At 38.2% G+C, this 18,544-nt stretch overlaps 1 protein-coding gene and 1 long non-coding RNA gene across 5 annotated transcripts in view; one reads left to right on the forward strand and one right to left on the reverse strand.

The window, feature by feature from the left end:
- The window catches only part of LOC146522353 (uncharacterized), a 118,983-nt gene that overhangs the window by 76,480 nt on the left and 23,959 nt on the right, over positions 1 to 18,544 (reverse strand). The window lies entirely within an intron of this gene.
- On the forward strand, positions 1,744 to 17,935 carry LOC146522360 (macrophage mannose receptor 1-like). 4 transcript variants are annotated; one of them, XM_085137142.1, is made up of 4 exons: positions 1,744 to 1,869; positions 2,035 to 2,406; positions 15,505 to 15,855; positions 15,975 to 17,935. In XM_085137142.1, exons 1-4 carry the CDS (start codon positions 1,836 to 1,838, stop codon positions 16,322 to 16,324), a joined length of 1,107 nt encoding a protein of 368 aa, XP_084993268.1. In that variant the 5' UTR covers positions 1,744 to 1,835; the 3' UTR covers positions 16,325 to 17,935. The 4 variants fall into 4 exon arrangements, with proteins under 4 accessions (XP_084993268.1, XP_084993278.1, XP_084993258.1 ...); XM_085137152.1 differs by having other exon boundaries at positions 15,978 to 17,935; XM_085137132.1 differs by lacking the exons at positions 1,744 to 1,869; positions 2,035 to 2,406 and adding exons at positions 14,035 to 14,619; positions 14,988 to 15,371 and having other exon boundaries at positions 15,978 to 17,935.

Below are 18,544 nucleotides of genomic sequence, written 5' to 3' on the forward strand. Positions count from 1 at the left end.
ACTGGACCTCTCTTCGGCCTTTGATATGGTGGACCATAACATTTTATTACTAAGACTAAGAGCACACTGTGGGTATTAGAGGCACTGCCCTCGACTGGTTTAAATCATATCTCGCTGATAGATCCTTATCAGTTAACTTAGGCACCTTCTCCTCTTCCTCCGCTCCGGTCTGTTGTGGTGTGCCTCAAGGATCAGTTTTGGGCCCTATTCTCTTCTCATTGTATTTGCTCCCTCTAGGCGCAATCTTTGAAAAATACAATATCGCCTTCCACTGTTACGCCGATGACATACAGATCTATTTTGAACTCACTGACGACCTTGCTGTGTCCCTGCACTACTTTCAAGAATGCATGCGGGAGGTCAAAGAATGGTTCCTGAGTAATTCCCTCGTTTTAAACAATAAGAAGACTGAGATTGTGGTGTTCAACAGTAAAATCCCTCGGGCCCAACTCTGTGCTGCCCTGGGTTCCTTTGCTAGCTTTTCTTGTGACTATGTCAGTAACTTGGGTGTACTGCTGGATAGCTCGCTCAAACTCGATAAGCAAGTGTCTGCTGTAGTGAGACCTAGCTTCCACCAACTGAGCCTTATCTCTAAGGCTAGGCATTATGTTCCGCATGAGGACCTGGAGAAGCTTATTCACGCTTTTTTGACCTCCAGGTTGGATTATTGTAACTCCTTGTACTACGGTCTTCCCTCTTCTCTTCTTCTTAGACTGTAAACAGTCCAAAATGCAGCAGCCCGCCTCTTGACTGGTACCCGGAAATTTTGCCCTATTACTCCTGTTCTAGCTAGCTTGCATTGGCTGCCCATAAAGTACCGTATTCAATTTAAAATATTACTCCTTACATTCAAAACTATTAATAAATTAGCACCAAGTTATCTTAGCGAACTTCTCAAATCACATACTCCTGCTAGAACACTCAGATCTGCCACTCAACTACTTCTGACCCAACCCAGATCTCGGCTGAAGTCCCGGGGTGACCGTGCGTTTGCTCTGGCTGCCCCGGTATGTGGAATACCCTTCCTCTCGACCTCCGCGCATCTGATTCCATTGCACTGTTAATAAGTTAATGTCTATTGTTAGGTTTTGTATTGTTGATTGTCATTTATGCTTAGAAATATCTACTTATATACAGTATGCTTAGAGTTTTATAATTAGTTGTAGATTGGTAGAGGTTTGATCCTTAATAGTCTGCAAACTTTGTGTGCATTCCAGAGCACTCTGGGAGCATGGGAGAGGTCGTACCTTGTCTTATTGTTTTATGGTAGGATAAACGTAGCTATATCTGTTTTAGGCTAAGTGCCTTTTGTTTAGATGAACTGCTGGACTTCCAGACCAGCAGATTTAGGGAAGTCATTTATGGGGTCACACTCTGACCCCACACACACACACACACACACACATACTTACACAACGCACAGGCAAGGTACTCTTTCTTTGTACGTAGACGTCATATGTTAATGAACCTATGTATATTCATGTAACCTCAATAAAAGAGCAGTGTTACGGGGGAGCGGACGAGAGCAACTGGGGTCAAGCGAAGGAACGGCGTTTGTCCGGTTCTCTCCCGTGCACGAGAAACATGAAGAACCTTGCCTACTCGTGTCTTGTTTGGCTGTGTAGCAAATTGTCCTTAATGTTCCAGCGAATAGGTTTATGCTACAAACCTATCATCTATTCTGTCTTATAATGGTTCACATTTATTTCATATTTCATACCATCTTGTATTGATCCATCTTTTCTTTCCTGACATAAAGTGTGCATCAAAGAAGCTCCATTAAAATCTTTGTTTCCTTGAGCAATAAAACATCACTTTCATCTGTCAGATCAAAGATGCAGTGGAGTCTGTATCTGCTTATTCTGATGGGTAAGTGGATTGTTTCACCAAATGTACAGTTTTACATTTAAAATGAACACAGATTAATGTTGGTTCATTAACCATTTGCAATATTTTACCAGAATATTCACTGAATATAGATCATTGTTTATCTGATCAAGATTTTTCTATCATCTAATTTTTGTATTATTTCAGGTCAGTGTTGCTTCTTTACATGCCACCTGTATGAGTACCACTTTATTAAAGAAAACAAGAGCTGGTCTGAAGCACAGAGATACTGCAGAGAGAAATATACAGACCTGGCCAAAGTGTTTGACATGACAGACATGAGCAGACTCCGTAACTCCACACAGAATCAAGGAGAAGCCTGGATTGGACTGAACAACACAGGTGGAAACAGGATGTGGCATTGGTCTCTGCCAGGAGTGGAATACATTCAAAATGACAGCAGCTGGAATCAGAGTGTAAGACAAAACTGGGAACCATATCCTGGGAACTGTGGGAGGAAAAGAGACAAGCTGGTAGATGTTTCATGTGAATATCCCATGTGGTTCATCTGCTATGATGGTGAGGAGATGTGAATAATAAATAATATTATTATAATATCATGATATAAAAATATAATGAAATCACCGAATAGTTTTTGAAGAAAGAAATTACAGAATGTGTTCTTCCTGCTAGCTGAGTGTGAATAATCAAAGCATGTAGCAAATCATAAAATGACTCATTCTTCATAAATAGGAAGACAAACAAAACACAGTACCAGGAGTAAAAAATCTAAGCTGGGGTTCATCATGGACGACAATCATTGATTCTACCAAGCCGCCAGAGAGTTTGAAGCTGACGGGAAAAGTCGACAGCAATTGGCGCGCCTTCAAGCAGCAGTTCCAGTTATATATCGTGGCCATGGGATTTGAGAGCAAGCCGGATGCAAGAAAGATAGTGTTACTGCTTACAGTAGCAGGTCCCCAAGCTATTGAAGTGTACAATACTTTTGTATACGATGAGCTGGGTGACAAAGAGAAGTTTGACGTTGTGCAACTTTGCTACGCTACGTGACTTGATGATCTGTGACCAGATTGTTTTTGCCATGGTGGATAGAAAAGTCAGAGAATGGCTCCTGAGAAAAACTGACCTGACGCTAGAAGGAGCTATACGGATTTGTCAAGTATATGAGTTGGCACAACAGCATGTTAAGACTTTCAGTGAAATTGGTGCCACTGCAGTCAGTGAAGGCGCTACTGTGGGAGCCGTTTCCAGTCAGAGACGGAAACACACAATGCTGTGACCTGACAGCAGGATGTTGGACTGCAAGCGCTGTGGTCTGAAGAGCATGTCCAGTGTCCAGCCCATGGTAAAATATGCGCTGCCTGCCACGGAAAGAACCACTTTGCCAAGCAATGCTTCTCCAAAGATAAAGAGGAACAGAAAAAACGATCAATAAAAACAGTTGAAGATGCTGATCTAAGTGACACATTTTCTGTTGGTTTGGTTAACTGTGAAAATAAGCCAGACACAGAAATAAATGCCATAGTGGAAGACAAGTAGACAGTGCCACTGACAATTAATGGGACACGTGCTAAAGAAAATCTGATCAGTTTATCTGACATCAAAGAAATGAAAGAAAGGCCAAAAATATAGAGAACAAAATCGGCTCTGAAAGACTACAATGGACAAAAGATTCAGCATTTTGGCACATGCAGACTAACAGTGACTGTAAAGGATAAAGCACCACCTATGGTTCTCTGTAGTTGCTGAAGCGCATAAATCACTCTTTGGTAGTAGCTATTTATTTTTTACAATTATTTTAGATATTTTAAGGGTGTAAAACCCCGCACTAAACACTTTATACACTTTTCTCAGACAGTCATGAACATTTTCACACTTTTCTCTCTTGTTTAAAAACGTTCAAAGTTCAAACCTTCATAGAAATATAAGTGCAGTATTATAGAATGAAACCAAAGATCAAACCCTTTTCAGGTCCAGAACATGAGACTAAAGCAGCTGCCAGAGAATTCAATATTAATGAATCAATGGTACGGAAGTAGAGAAAGCAAGAAGAGTGAGCTCTGTAAAGTTTGACTTATCTGACTGTTTTGTTTTGCTTAATGTGCCTTATAATCCTGTGCGCCATATGGTAAAAAAAAAAAAAAAAAGGGTAACTTCTACCTTCTTTTAGCCTGTCCAGAAGTCCAATTTTTTTTGTGTGTGTGATGGTTAGCATCTTCCTCTGCCTTTTGGGTACTACTGCAGGTGCCTTTGACGGTGCAAAACGTTTCATTGACATTGTTGTGTTTGTTGGGGAAAAAACTTACAAACATAGAGTACAGCACTTCACACTGTAGCAAAAATGTAGTGATTCTGTACTGTACAGGAGACACGGCATGGAGGAGATTGATTGACAGTGGTCTACAGCCGATCAGGATGCAGAACACAATGTGCTGTTAAAAAAAAAAAAAAAAAAGCATGCGAAATTGCAGTGAAGTGAGGATGCGAAAGGTGAACCGCGTTATAGCGAGGGACCAATTCAATTCAATTCAATTTTATTTATATAGCGCCAAAGCAAAACAACAGTCGCCTCAAGGTGCTTTATATTGTACAGTATATCCTATAATAATAGATACAAAGAAAAACCCAACAATCATATGACCCCCTATGTGCAAGCACTTTAGCGACAGTGGGAAGGAAAAATTCCCTTTTAACAGGAAGAAACCTCCAGCAGAACCAGGCTCAGGGAGGGGCGGCCATCTGCTGCGACCGGTTAGGGTGAGAGAAGGAAAACAGGATGAAAGACATGCTGTGGAAGAGAGACAGAGGTTAATAACAGATATGATTTGATGCAGAGAAGTCTATTAACACATAGTGAGTGAGAAAGGTGACTGAAAAGAAAAAACTCAATACATCATGGGAATCCCCCGGCAGCCTACGTCTATTGCAGCATAACTAAGGGAGGATTCAGGGTCACCTGGTCCAGCCCTAACTATATGCTTTAGCAAAAAGGAAAGTTTTAAGCCTAATCTTAAAAGCAGAGCGAGAGCGAAGTGCTCTAATAGGGTGATATGGTACTACAAGGTCATTAAGATCAGATGGGGCCTGATTATTTAAGACCTTGTATGTGAGGAGCAGGATTTTGAATTCAATTCTGGATTTAACAGGAAGCCAATGAAGGGAAGCCAAAACAGGAGAAATATGCTCTCTCTTTCTAGTCCCTGTCAGGACTCTTGCTGCAGCATTTTGGATTAGCTGAAGGCTTTTCAGGGAGTTTTTAGGACATCCTGATAATAATGATCTATATATACATATATACATAATACATATATATATATATATATATATATATATATATATATATATATATATACAGTGGGGCAAAAAAGTATTTAGTCAGCCACCGATTGTGCAAGTTCCCCCACTTAAAATGATGACAGAGGTCAGTAATTTGCACCAGAGGTACACTTCAACTGTGAGAGACAGAATGTGAAAAAAAAATCCATGAATTCACATGGTAGGATTTGTAAAGAATTTATTCGTAAATCAGGGTGGAAAATAAGTATTTGGTCACCTCAAACAAGGAAAATCCCTGGCTCTCACAGACCTGTAACGTCTTCTGTAAGAAGCTTTTCTGTCCCCCACTCATTACCTGTATGAATGGCACCTGTTTGACCTCATCATCTGTATAAAAGACACCTGTCCACAGCCTAAACCAGTCAGACTCCAAACTCCGCCATGGCCAAGACCAAAGAGCTTTCGAAGGACACCAGGAAAAGAATTGTAGACCTGCACCAGACTGGGAAGAGTGAATCTACAATAGGCAAGCAGCTTGGTGTGAAAAAATCAACTGTGGGAGCAATCATCAGAAAATGGAAGACATACAAGACCACTGATAATCTCCCTCGATCTGGGGCTCCACGCAAGATCTCATCCCGTGGGGTCAAAATGATCACGAGAACGGTGAGCAAAGATCCCAGAACCACACGGGGGGACCTGGTGAATGACCTGCAGAGAGCTGGGACCAAAGTAACAAAGGTCACCATCAGTAACACACTACAACGGCAGGGAATCAAATCCCGCAGTGCCAGACGTGTTCCGCTGCTGAAGCCAGTGCATGTCCAGGCCCGTCTGAAGTTTGCCAGAGAGCACATGGATGATACAGCAGAGGATTGGGAGAATGTCATGTGGTCAGATGAAACCAAAGTAGAACTTTTTGGTATAAACTCAACTCGTCATGTTTGGAGGAAGAAGAATACTGAGTTGCATCCCAAGAACACCATACCTACTGTGAAGCATGGGGGTGGAAACATCATGCTATGGGGCTGTTTTTCTGCCAAGGGGACAGGACGACTGATCCGCGTTAAGGACAGAATGAATGGGGCCAAGTATCGTGAGATTTTGAGCCAAAACCTCCTTCCATCAGTGAGAACTTTGAAGATGAAACGAGGCTGGGTCTTCCAACATGACAATGATCCAAAACACACCGCCCGGGCAACAAAGGAGTGGCTCCGTAAGAAGCATTTGAAAGTCCTGGAGTGGCCTAGCCAGTCTCCAGACCTCAACCCCATAGAAAATCTGTGGCGGGAGTTGAAAGTCCGTGTTGCTCGGCGACAGCCCCAAAACATCACTGCTCTTGAGAAGATCTGCATGGAGGAATGGGCCAAAATACCAGCTACTGTGTGTGCAAACCTGGTAAAGACCTATAGTAAACGTTTGACCTCTGTTATTGCCAACAAAGGTTATGTTACAAAGTATTGAGTTGTATTTTTGTTATTGACCAAATACTTATTTTCCACCCTGATTTACGAATAAATTCTTTACAAATCCTACCATGTGAATTCATGGATTTTTTTTTTTTTTCACATTCTGTCTCTCACAGTTGAAGTGTACCTCTGGTGCAAATTACTGACCTCTGTCATCATTTTAAGTGGGGGAACTTGCACAATCGGTGGCTGACTAAATACTTTTTTGCCCCACTGTATATAGTGCTTCAGAAACACTTTGCAGGGGCTTGGGTCACCTGAGCAGAGTCACGTGATAAGCAACGTCCGAAGCTTTATTCAGCACTCCACTGCTTTAGTACCTGATCCATTGGTTTATAACAAATTGAATATTGGTGGGATTTGTGCTGTGTTTTGGTGACTTTGTGTGAGAGGGAGCGAGTTAGTTGTGTGTGAGATAATTAGAGACATCTAATAGGCTCTGCCTATTCCCGAATAAAACCATTTCATCAGCAATTTGGCTCCCTGGTCTGAAATCTACATAAGAAATAAACAATACATATATATGTATAATTATAGAAGTTATTTTATTATATATAAACGTGCCTGTCCACTGGTTAATTACATAATCACGTGAAGGAAGGGGCTTCATGGCACAAGCAATCTCTCAAACTATTATAAGATCATGTTCAACATTGTTAATATAGTAGAGAACACACAATGGCACATGTTTCAACAAGGGTGGTTTATTCATCTAAAGGATTTATTATGAAAATAGACATACCACAACCCCTCCCCCTCCAAAAAAGAAAAAGAAATACACGTTCAAAGCACCATATCAGCCTGATATCAATCTAAGTTGTACATTCAAGCTGCTCTTCATATTATGGGCCACCAGAGGTCACCAAAGAGGACTGTTTTGGCAAGTAATGAACCGTTTTTCTATACATGCTTCAGAAAGCTTAATCTGGCCATGACTACTAAAAGCCTTACCGTTACGCCTATCCATTGAATAATTAATTTCCATTAAACACAAGTGGAGGCTAAACATTGATGATGTCACGACAATAAAACAATAAAGAGAGCACAATCATTCATGATCAAGCAACAATAATTTGAATTGGGAAACTGTTCCTTCTCACGTTACTTCTGTTTCCAGTCGAGTGTTCACATTGACTATGAGAGTCAAACAGTGCCATCTAGTGGCTATATAGGTTAGCAGCACAGTAAACATGTATTACATTTTTAATGCGACTACAGATTTGACTGTTACACTTTATCTACAGCAAATACACATAACACACAACACTAATGTTATTTTACAGATATCTACTACAGACTAGAGATGGACCGATCCGATATTACCTATCGGTATCGGTCCGATACTGACCCAAATTACTGGATCGGATATCTGCGAGAAATAAAAAATGTAATCCGATCCATTAAATATCAAAAAAGCACCTCACAAAGCTTGCTACACGGCGTAACTCGGCTCATAACCGTAGCACTTCGCAACAGTATGCCTCACATGATAGAGCCGCTGTGTGTATTTGTAGCCTAGCTAGAAAACCAGCATTTCATCTCCGAGGAAGTTTTCCCAGAGAGAAGTAAAGCAAGTGTGTAAGTTCATCTCTGAATGTTTGTAAAGCGTTCCCACCTTAAGCTTAACAACCGATATATGGAGCGACTGCCTCTCTCTCTCTCTCCTGCTGCTACTTCAATCGTGAAACTGCTTAATGATCAGCTGATCGGCTTTTCTGTCACGAGTCCGTCTCTCTTCTTAGTTTTTGGCCCACTTCTCATCAGAAAGAGGAAACCAGCGGCTGAACAACAGCAGCACTATTAAGCTTGATAAGCTGTTGTTAGAATTTATTTAATATTACTTTCTACACCAGGATCTTTTTCTACAGCTGACAGCTGTAGAACTGTGCAGGGGCGGATCTAGCAAAGTTTAGCCAGGGGGGGCCGATAGGGCATGAACAGGGAAAAGGGGGCACAAAGACATACTTTTCTTTCTTATTCTCATTTAAAATGTCTAAATTTTAAAAATAATTGTCTGACTCTTACACCCAAAGTTTTAATCTGATGTAAAATATATAGAAGTCCATTACTGTATATAGTAACTGTTAAGTCTAATATACCCTAGTAAGCTATACTACTTTTTCCTTTGGGAAGGTACCATCTGTGCAGTCTGCAATTCTGTTGAAGAAAGATGTTGAATCTATTTAATTATTCTTGAAAAATAATTTATTTTTGTGCATTTCCTCCCTGCATCAAATTAAATTTGATTACATCGATTAAGCATCATGAGGTGGAGGGTGGTTCCCTATTTTTTTTTTCTGGGAGTTTGCAACCCTATTAGTTAGGTTGCTTAATATTTCTGCTAAGTACTCTTTAAAATACCAGAATAGGGAGGATGGTGCAGGTTTAAGTTTATTAGATTGATCAGTGTTGCTGAACTATGAAATATTTTCGGCGCAGTGTATTTTTTACATACAGGTATAACAGAATAGCTTTAGTGTTGTTATTTATTTAAACTTGAGTATGAACTTATACAAAATGCAAACAGATATTTAAAAAAACGTTTTATTGATTAAAAAACACACTATATCGGATTCATATCGGTATCGGCAGATATCCAAATCTATGATATCGGTATCGGTATCGGACATAAAAAAGTGGTATCGTGCCATCTCTACTACAGACCACATATGTACCACAGCATCTTTAAAGGTTTAGAAGGAAACAATGGAAGTCTAATGAATACTGATGTAGAAGCCAACAGACAGTTTATTCTCTATGCTTCATGCACATTTGCTGCTGTGAGAGAGGTCAGATTGTTGGAGCTGACTGAAAATCGAACAGGACTTTTTGGGACTGTGCTGAAACATGTTTAACTGTGAGGCTGATAAGGCCAAGGTTATTGTACTGAACTAAAACTATAATCAAAACCTGGAATTGAAAAATAAATAAAGAAAGAAAATAAAAATAAAAACTGACTTTTGAAAAAATAAATAAAACTTATTGAAACAATTTTATAAAGAACGAAAAAAAAGTTATCTATCCATCCACACATTTTCTCCCACTTGTTACCACTTATTTCTCACTTGCACTTCCTACTTGGGTGTGCGGGCTAGAGTCGAGGCGACAGGCAGATTGCATCATATCTGAGTATTGAATTATGTCTCCATAATTTAGATTTCTTTATAAAGAATACTTTGTACATAGTAAAATATAAAATGTATAAATAAAATTGAATTTATGGAATGGAATGTACGTGTACATTTTCATGGGTTTTGATCTTCTTTTAATGCCAATCATTTTATTTTATGTCCTTGATGTCTCTGCATTTCATAGTGAACCAGTCCTATATTGTATTTTTGAATCTGCCATTTTTGTGCTGTAAGAGACAGTTAGTTTTATGTGTTTCGTTTTCAGATTGGAGTTTAGAATTTACTGTTCTTACCTCCTTTGTGTCCTCGTGTCTCATCATTTAACAGAAAACTCTAACAGTGTCACTGAACATTGAATTTAACCTGGAGCATTTTGTAGCAACTATAAATGGGAAAGATTTATGTGTAGTTATACATTTTCTTTCCTCTTCCTGCTCTTGCTCATTCGATATTCAACAGTGAGTGTTATATTTCTGTTTTCCACATGATTACATAAAATCCCCGTTTCATATCTGATATACACACTGGATCATTCTGCTGGAATATTTCAATATTCAAATCCTGACCTTTGGCAAACAAGATCTCTGTGTTAGTGTCGCATACAACCTGCTTTTGACAGCAGTCTTTACGAACACACTGAGGAGCAGTAGCGGTTTTAGATACGGGCGACACGGGCGGCATCGTGGTGGGGGCGGCATCACCGGCATCGGCAAAAAAAAAAAAAAATGCTCGTACTCATGCTGCCCCGACGTCAGCCAGCGCATATTGGGAATGGCATAAGCACCGATCGGTTTTCTATCGCCCATTTGCTGGGAGTAAGGGCGCCCTCCGTTTGCGAGGTGCGCCTGCTGCTTGCGGCACAGGGAGGAGAGGGCGGGGCGGCGGGGGATACTCTGACCGGCTGGAGCAGCATCTAATAACCAGCTCGCAAAATAAAACAAAATAAAAACAAACCAACAAACACGAAAACACCAGACATTATAATACAGACTTATAATTTGCACCGATGTTTTTTCGAAATTCTATATGCGAAAAGTGAGCCCTCGGTGCGCCTGCTTGCTGCTGAAGTCAAAGTAAACTTTATTGTCATCTCCGCTACATACAGTCCAGTATATAGAGAGACGAGACGACGAGGCTCCAGTTACAGCAGTGCAAGTAAACAAACAATAAATATAAGAAGAGTAAGAAAATAAATACACACTTTAGGACTCAGGGGAAAAGGGATCAATAACAATTTCAAATTTACAGTTTGATGATTTAAAGTCTCACACACAAGCCGTCGAAAGGGGAGGGGCCGGCTGCTTCCAAATAGAGCACATTTCATTTATAATGTTGTAAATCCAAACCCATTATGTATTCATGATCTGAATCCTCGGTTGTGTGAAATCTCAGAAATGCACCTTAGACAAAGTGAATCTGTGAACTAAGGTGTTGGTCTGTTAGGTTATGTTGTGGTGATCCTCGGGTTGAGGGATGGGTGTTCATACTGGAGTGCAAAATTAAAACCAATGGAAGATGGACAAGAAAAGTTCAAAGCCATCAGGTCCTCAGTTTAGAAAAAAGAGAAAAGAAGAGGAGGAGAAACAAAAGATACAGGTAAGCAGATGTGTGATTGGATAATGGCAGGTCATCCTGAAACCATCAGAATACTGAGGGCGCCAGAGGGAGTGTTCGCCCAGGGCGCCAAACAGGCTAGGACCGCCACTGCTGTTGAGAGACATCAAGGAGAGAACTAACCAGATGTAAGTTTAAATCTTTCTTAAGTAATTTAATCTCTGTACATATGCACAGATCGAGTGTAGATGATGTCATTACTCAGCATTTCTGACAGTGTTTCTATTTTTTGGTCTTCATATGATTCAAACATTAAAATTAATGAATTTATATTCTTTGACCACATATAAAAACTAAAATATTTTACATGAGTAACTTCTTTAGTACAACTGAGCACTTATATTTTTCCACTACACTCATCTAATATGGACGACTAAAAAAGCTCAAATTTGGGACTGATTGTGGATAAAGTTTCACTCATGATTAGCACAAAAACACAGGATCAGACCAAATCACAAAGTGAGTCTGCACTTATTTAACAAAAAACAAAAAAAATAACTTTTCAAAGGATTATCTTTATATTTAACCATCATGTGTAAGTATGAAAAACCCAAATGCCCAAACCTGGCATTTGGCACTAATTTACAAGCATTTAGCTGCAGCTCTTTTCTATTCTTTCCCTCTGTCCTCTCCTTTATTTCTATGTTATGCTGGGCGACTTATGTACTGTGATGTGTGGAGAGACTTTAAAGTATTTCAGTTATTTTATATTACCTCTATTATAAATGCCTTATCAAATAAAAACAGGGCCTAATTTGGAAAAAAAAATAGATTAAAATAAATATGTTTCTGTGTTGATCGTTTTGATTGTGGTTTACATATTTCAGCCTGACATACGCAATTCATGCAGGACAGAAAAGAGTTGTTACCAAACTGTCTCTATGTCAGCTCAAATATATCTGATATAAAAGATGCTGTGGAGTTTATTTCTATTTATTCTGAGTGGTGGTTCATGGTTCATGCCCCCAGTTCTACTTTTGTAACACTTCTGTAGTCGTTACAGTACACTAGGACCAGTTAGGTTCGACTACTAGAGTAGTAATGAGTGTAGCGTGTAATAAAGACCACAGACCAGAAAATAAGTTTAAATTGCCGGCTTGTTATTTTGAAAAGACAGAGAATAGACAGTTGACACACACACTACATAACACAGTGGTTTGGGAACTACTGTGAACAACCTGATTGGGTGTGGCTGGTCACAGGAGTCACGCTGCAGCGTACCCTTTCACAATAAGACTCTGAACACATATTTTAGCCATTTTACCTGAATAAACACAAAAACACCATGAATTAGCAAGTTTTTTTAACCTTTTAACATGTTTTTAAACAAGTGAAATCCTATACCATGAATTATATCATTGCTGATGTTTTTTAATGAATTTTGTTAACCTTTATGATCTATTTATTTACTATTTATCACCTGTAATATATTTCTTATGACTGTTTTTACTAACAGGCTATGTTAACCAGGGTTGCACTTTATTCCTTTTTTTTTTAACTTATCAGCTCTATTTCAGCTGGTTTCATGAAAACATTTGGACTACTAAGACTATTTATGAATCTTGTGGCTCATTTATGGCCCCATTTGATGAATTGAGTTCATGATTTATCAGATTGCTGACAATCAGATTGCCTTAATTAGCAAAATTATTGAAAGCAATGTCTTCAGTTGTAGGTCAGTGCTGCTTCTTTATGTGTGCTGAACATTATACAAACCTGAGTGTTTGACAGGACAGACATGATCAGACTTTGTAACTACACACAGAATCAAGGAGAAGCCTGGATTGGACTGTACAACAACAACAACAGCAAATACTGTAATGTAGCATCACATCTCTTGGTGTGTGCTTTTATATAGCAGTTCAACAAAAGCAGATTGCACCTGGTGTGTATTTACAGAAAACAGAAGTTCAACTAATATTCACAGTTTTTCAGACAAATTTGGTAAAAAAAAATATGAAGTGTGATAACCTGACAGTATCAAAGTCTATATGCACAATGAGAGTCACCTTTTCATTGAGCATGATATTTGTTTCCCACTCACGGCACAGAATGTGTTTACAACTAAAAGCAGAAGTAGAGTTAGAATCTCATCTAATTTGCATCAATACACAAATGTATTAAAATTACTCAAGTTTTTAAAACAGACACTTTTTATATAATAAACTTTGGTGTAATCAGAAATACTTGGAAATAAACATAAGCAGCCTCTCACACAAACAGCTGGAATAAGCTCCAGGCTGAGTTGGACAAGTGGTTAAGAGGATGGATGGTAACATTATATATTATGAGCACTGTTTATGTTTTTGATTCAATAATCTTCAATTAGTTGATCGGCTGTAGCTGAGTAACTGAAAGTGGTCAAACCTAGAGTTTAGGTTATTGTTATAAACATCATATTATGTCATGGGGGTCATCTCTATGGGGCTGATAACATCCAGAGCAAGTGTATATAAAGTATTATTGTACCTAGACAGACTTGTTTGCTCAGTAAAAAGTTACTTTTCTGTGGAGTTTGGATTAAAAATGAGTAGATATCTTACTAGCTGCAGCTGAAGCTGTGATATATTCTCATTATTGAGTAGATAAAGTTCTCCCTGTGCCTCACACCTAGTTTAAAATAATGGATGAAGTTATTGAGCAACATAAATAAGGACGACATGTTTATATGCCTTTTGTTGATCTACATATTTTATATTCTTTACATTATTTACATTTGATCTTTTACATTGTGTATAATGTCTATTGATTGTATTGTTTATTTTAATATTTGTGTATAGCGCTTTGTGACTGCCTGTCTGTGAAAAGCACTTAATAAATAAACTTTACTTACTTACTTACTTATACGTTCTTGCTTCTTGGATAGTTAGCAGTGCAGTGCTTTTTTGCCATGTTTTCCTGATTGCTCATAAACATCGTTGAATCGTATTTGTAAATGACCCCTTTCAATTCAATTCAGCTGGAATTTTTTGAGAAAAAAAAAAACGCTCTCATCGGTCCATCATTCTTTCAGCGAAAATAGTCACACGCTCGTATTTTAATATTCAAATCCTGACCAGGACAAAAAGAGCTCTCTTTACTGTAGAGAATAAATTATAACATGTAAGTTTAAAACCTGTAATATTTCCTATCATCATATATTAATCAATTTTTTTCTTTCCTGACACAAAGTATCCATCGAAGAAGTTTTGTTCAAGTCTTTGTTTCCTTGAGCAATAAAACATCTCTTTCATCTGTCAGATCAAAGATGCAGTGGAGTCTGTATCTGCTTATTCTGATGGGTAAGTGGATTGTTTACCAAATATACTATACAATATAATATAATGATAATTCATTAAAGATTTGCAATATTTCTAACAATACATTCACTGAATATAGATCCATCTTTATCAAGCAAAGCTTTTATCTGTCATCTAAATTTGTTATGATGATGGGATGATTAGTTTCTTGTATCAGCACTTTTTTTTCTTTTGCTGTTTATAAGTCAGTCTGTCTTCTTGACATGTTAGCTGGATAATAATTGTTTTACTGAAGAAGCTCCTGGAAAGGAATTCAACGATACGTTTGACTGATTTATTTGACAGTTTCAACCTGTAATATTTAATTTCTTCATTCAGACTTTTATGTATATCATTTGTCTGTATTTTAGGTCAGTGTTGCTTCTTTACATGCCGCCTGTATGAGTACCACTTTATTAAAGAAAACAAGAGCTGGTATGAAGCACAGAGATACTGCAGAGATAAATATACAGACCTGGCCAAAGTGTTTGACATGACAGACATGAGCAGACTCCGTAACTCTGCACAGAATCAAGGAGAAGCCTGGATTGGACTGAACAACACAGGTGGAAACAGGATGTGGCATTGGTCTCTGCCAGGAGTGAAATACATTCAAAATGACAGCAGCTGGAATCAGAGTGGAAGAACTGATAATGAGCCACCTAGGAACTGTGGGAGGAAAAGATACAATAATGGAGATAAAAAGCTGGCAGATGTTTTATGTGCTTTTACAAGGTGGTTCATCTGCTATGATGGTGAGGAGATAATTTTAAATAATATTATAATATTGTGATTTGAAAACATAAAGAAATCAAATAATAATTCTGAAAAACGACGTAGAGTTTCAGGAGGCAAATAATTGAGTGTGTTTTTCTGTTTGTTTCACAGAAATGAAGAAAGACAATAAAACATTGCATTTGATTGAAACATCTATGAACTGGAGAGAGGCTCAGAGCTACTGCAGATACCATCACACTGACTTGGCCAGTGGACTGAATCAGGTAGATGGAGAAGAAATGAAGGCCCTGTTTAACAACTATACCTTTAGTGCATGGGTCGGTCTGTTCAGAGACAGCTGGAGGTGGTCAGATGGGAGTGATTTCTCTTTCAGATACTGGGATATGGAGTTATTCAATGATGAACAAAGCAACAAGACATGTGCTATGACTCTGTTAAACAGATCAGGAAAATGGAGCTCTGATGAATGTGACAAAAAAAAACCCTTCTTCTGTTATGATGGTGAGTTTACAAACGTTTTCTCTGTTTTCCAAAATTAAATACCGCTGTCATTACTGAGAAGATTCATTATGATGTGTTTGTGTAGTCATTATTGTCTGTTGTACATTTTGTTTTTATAGCAGATAAATTGATCCTGATCAAAGAAAACAAGACCTGGGAAGAAGCCTTGAATTACTGTGAAAACAACTACAAGGGGCTGGTTTCTATCACCAACCCTGAGGTGCAGGGATGGGTCCAGGAAACAGCCAAGGATGCTGACAGTCCCTATGTTTGGATCGGACTGAGCTACAAATGCACTCTGGGATTATGGTTGTGGGTCAGTGACTACGTAGTCTGCTATGACAAGTGGGCCACAGAGGGGAAGACTGAAGGGTGTGACATGTCTGTAGGCGTGGACAGAGGAGGACAGCATGAGTGGTTCAGTCGCAGGAATAATGAGACGTATAATTTCATTTGTTCCAAACAGTAAGTTTTAAACTTAACCTCACTTACTGATTACCTATAAACCTAAAAAATAACAAATCAAATCACTTAATAAAATCACCTGTAATTATCCTGCTTTAACCAATCTACATTATGCTGATGCTGATGTGTCACACTGGTCTTGAGATGAATGACAGAAAATAGAAAAGGTTCTCTGGTGAGCATGTGGTGTAATCTCAGCTTTTGAATCAGTTCTTTTGAAATGTTTTTCTAAGTTAGTGATGCTTATATATAACAAAGTTATTAGACAAGCAGACAAGAAATAGCCATAAATGTAAAGACTCTTGACAAATGTCAGGCTCAGTCACTATGGTTACAAGTCACTCTGAAACCCTAATGATCAATAAAATATCTTTATTGATTTATATTAATATGTCCACATAAAATAAAGAATGTACTTCAATTCCATAACCTGGTAAAGGAAATATATTGTGTATGTATATAGTGTTTTTACTGATGTAAACACAACAATACTGATACTGACATTTTTTAATTTAAAAACTCATCAATTTCGCATATATATATATATATACAATCTGCCATCAAGGTAATGATAGAGTTTAATGTATAATGTTATGTTCCATGTTTACTGTGGATCAATGCAACCTAGTGGACATTTAAAGACACAGAATAGTTTGTTGCAGGTGAATGAAATGCAGACAAAAACACTACAACAATAAAATTAATGTAAAAGCAGAGTGATTGTTGAAATACTCTGAAATGTAAATACTGCTAAATTAAAAGGAAAATATAAATTAACAAAAGAGGAAGTGATGTGGACGTGAAGACCTAGGTAGAAAGGTCTGTCATGGTCCCTGAGTCTTTGACTGTTTTTAGATTTTCTCTACGTTTGTGTTTTTGCTGAACTTTGGATTATGGTTGTGTTTTCTGGGTTGTTGATATTTAGCTTCCTGTTATTTCCTTTTTATTTTCTTTATAAATGATACAAATGTCTTTGAGATTATTTGATGTCTTTAATTCTGAGCTTCTGTTCCAAAGATCTTCAGATTCTTTCTGTGTTTTGTGGGTTTATGACGTCCTTGTGGTTTTAGGTTTGTTGATCTCCTTTTGTGCTCCATTCTGTTCCTTCAGTCTCATGTTTGTCTTCTGTCTCTGTCAACTTCATATCTTTGGTCTCAGTGTTTTATTTCCTGTTTTATTTTGATGTTCTGTTGTCACTCGTGTTTTGTGTTTAGTTCTACTTCCGCTACTTCTCATTATCTGCTGTGTATTATTGTCTCAGTCTCTCCTTGTCCTTTGTTTCGTGCTCTCGCATAACTGTGTTTCTCCTCCTTTGTGGTTGTTTTGGAAGAGTTATTGTTTTGAATTGTCTGTGCCTGATCTGTGGTGGTTTTGTATCTTGTAGAAGTTCATCATTAAAGATGCTTAAGTTTATGTCAGTTTCCCGAGTCCTGCATTTGGTTCCACATCCTGTCTGCCACACAGTTTTTGATAAAGTCACAGAATCCAGAGTACTGCTGATTGATCTACATCTGCATTTGCATTATATGTTAGCCTGTAGTTGGCAATAAATAGTGCCTTTGGTGACTAATTACCCCTTATGGCATGGCTATTCAACTAAAAGGTTAGTTGGAACAGATTTATCTGGGCCAGATATTTTTTTTGCAGCCAGTAAGCAGCAGATTATGATCAGTAATCTTTTATTCTTTTTTCCCCTGTAAATCTGGTGACCTCTCAAAAATGCACGGCAAAAGGTCCATTTAAAGAAAAAGGGAGCTATAACCAAACTTTTTTTTTTTGCACATTTCAAATAATAACAAAAAACATTTTGATAATTCCCTTTCAAATTAAAATAAATATTTTGCTGACCACTCATCTTTCATGGTTTAGGGTAGGGTAGGCCATGGATGGAGCACCCCGTCACAAGTATACAGACACGCTTCATTTCCAGACCATTTTCCTCAAAAAAAAAGCTGAAATCTTCTTGAACATTAATTCGCCAGCTGTGTGTCCCACAGTAGTAAGCCGAGCAATTTGCCATCCACAAAACGGACATATATGCACAACTGTGCATTATCAGTTCTGTCTGTGAATGAATGTCTGTCCTACTATAGACATTACATCAGTTTTCTTCAGGTCATCTAACAGCATTTCAAGCTCGTCTGAAGCCAGAACTTCAACTCTACGAATATTTGAACATATCTGACAGGGGTACGTTTTCAATAGCAGATGTCACACTTACTTT

This window comes from Neolamprologus multifasciatus, chromosome 3 (genome assembly GCF_963576455.1).
Source record: "Neolamprologus multifasciatus chromosome 3, fNeoMul1.2, whole genome shotgun sequence".
Lineage (NCBI taxonomy): Eukaryota > Metazoa > Chordata > Actinopteri > Cichliformes > Cichlidae > Neolamprologus > Neolamprologus multifasciatus.

Coding starts and splice junctions, on each gene's coding strand:
- LOC146522360 (XM_085137124.1), top strand. CDS start 14,586: ATGCAGTGGAGTCTGTATCTGCTTATTCTGATGG. Junction 15,372..15,504: donor GTGGTTCATCTGCTATGATG/GTGAGGAGATAA, acceptor TTTGTTTCACAG/AAATGAAGAAAGACAATAAA. Junction 15,856..15,974: donor ACCCTTCTTCTGTTATGATG/GTGAGTTTACAA, acceptor TTGTTTTTATAG/CAGATAAATTGATCCTGATC.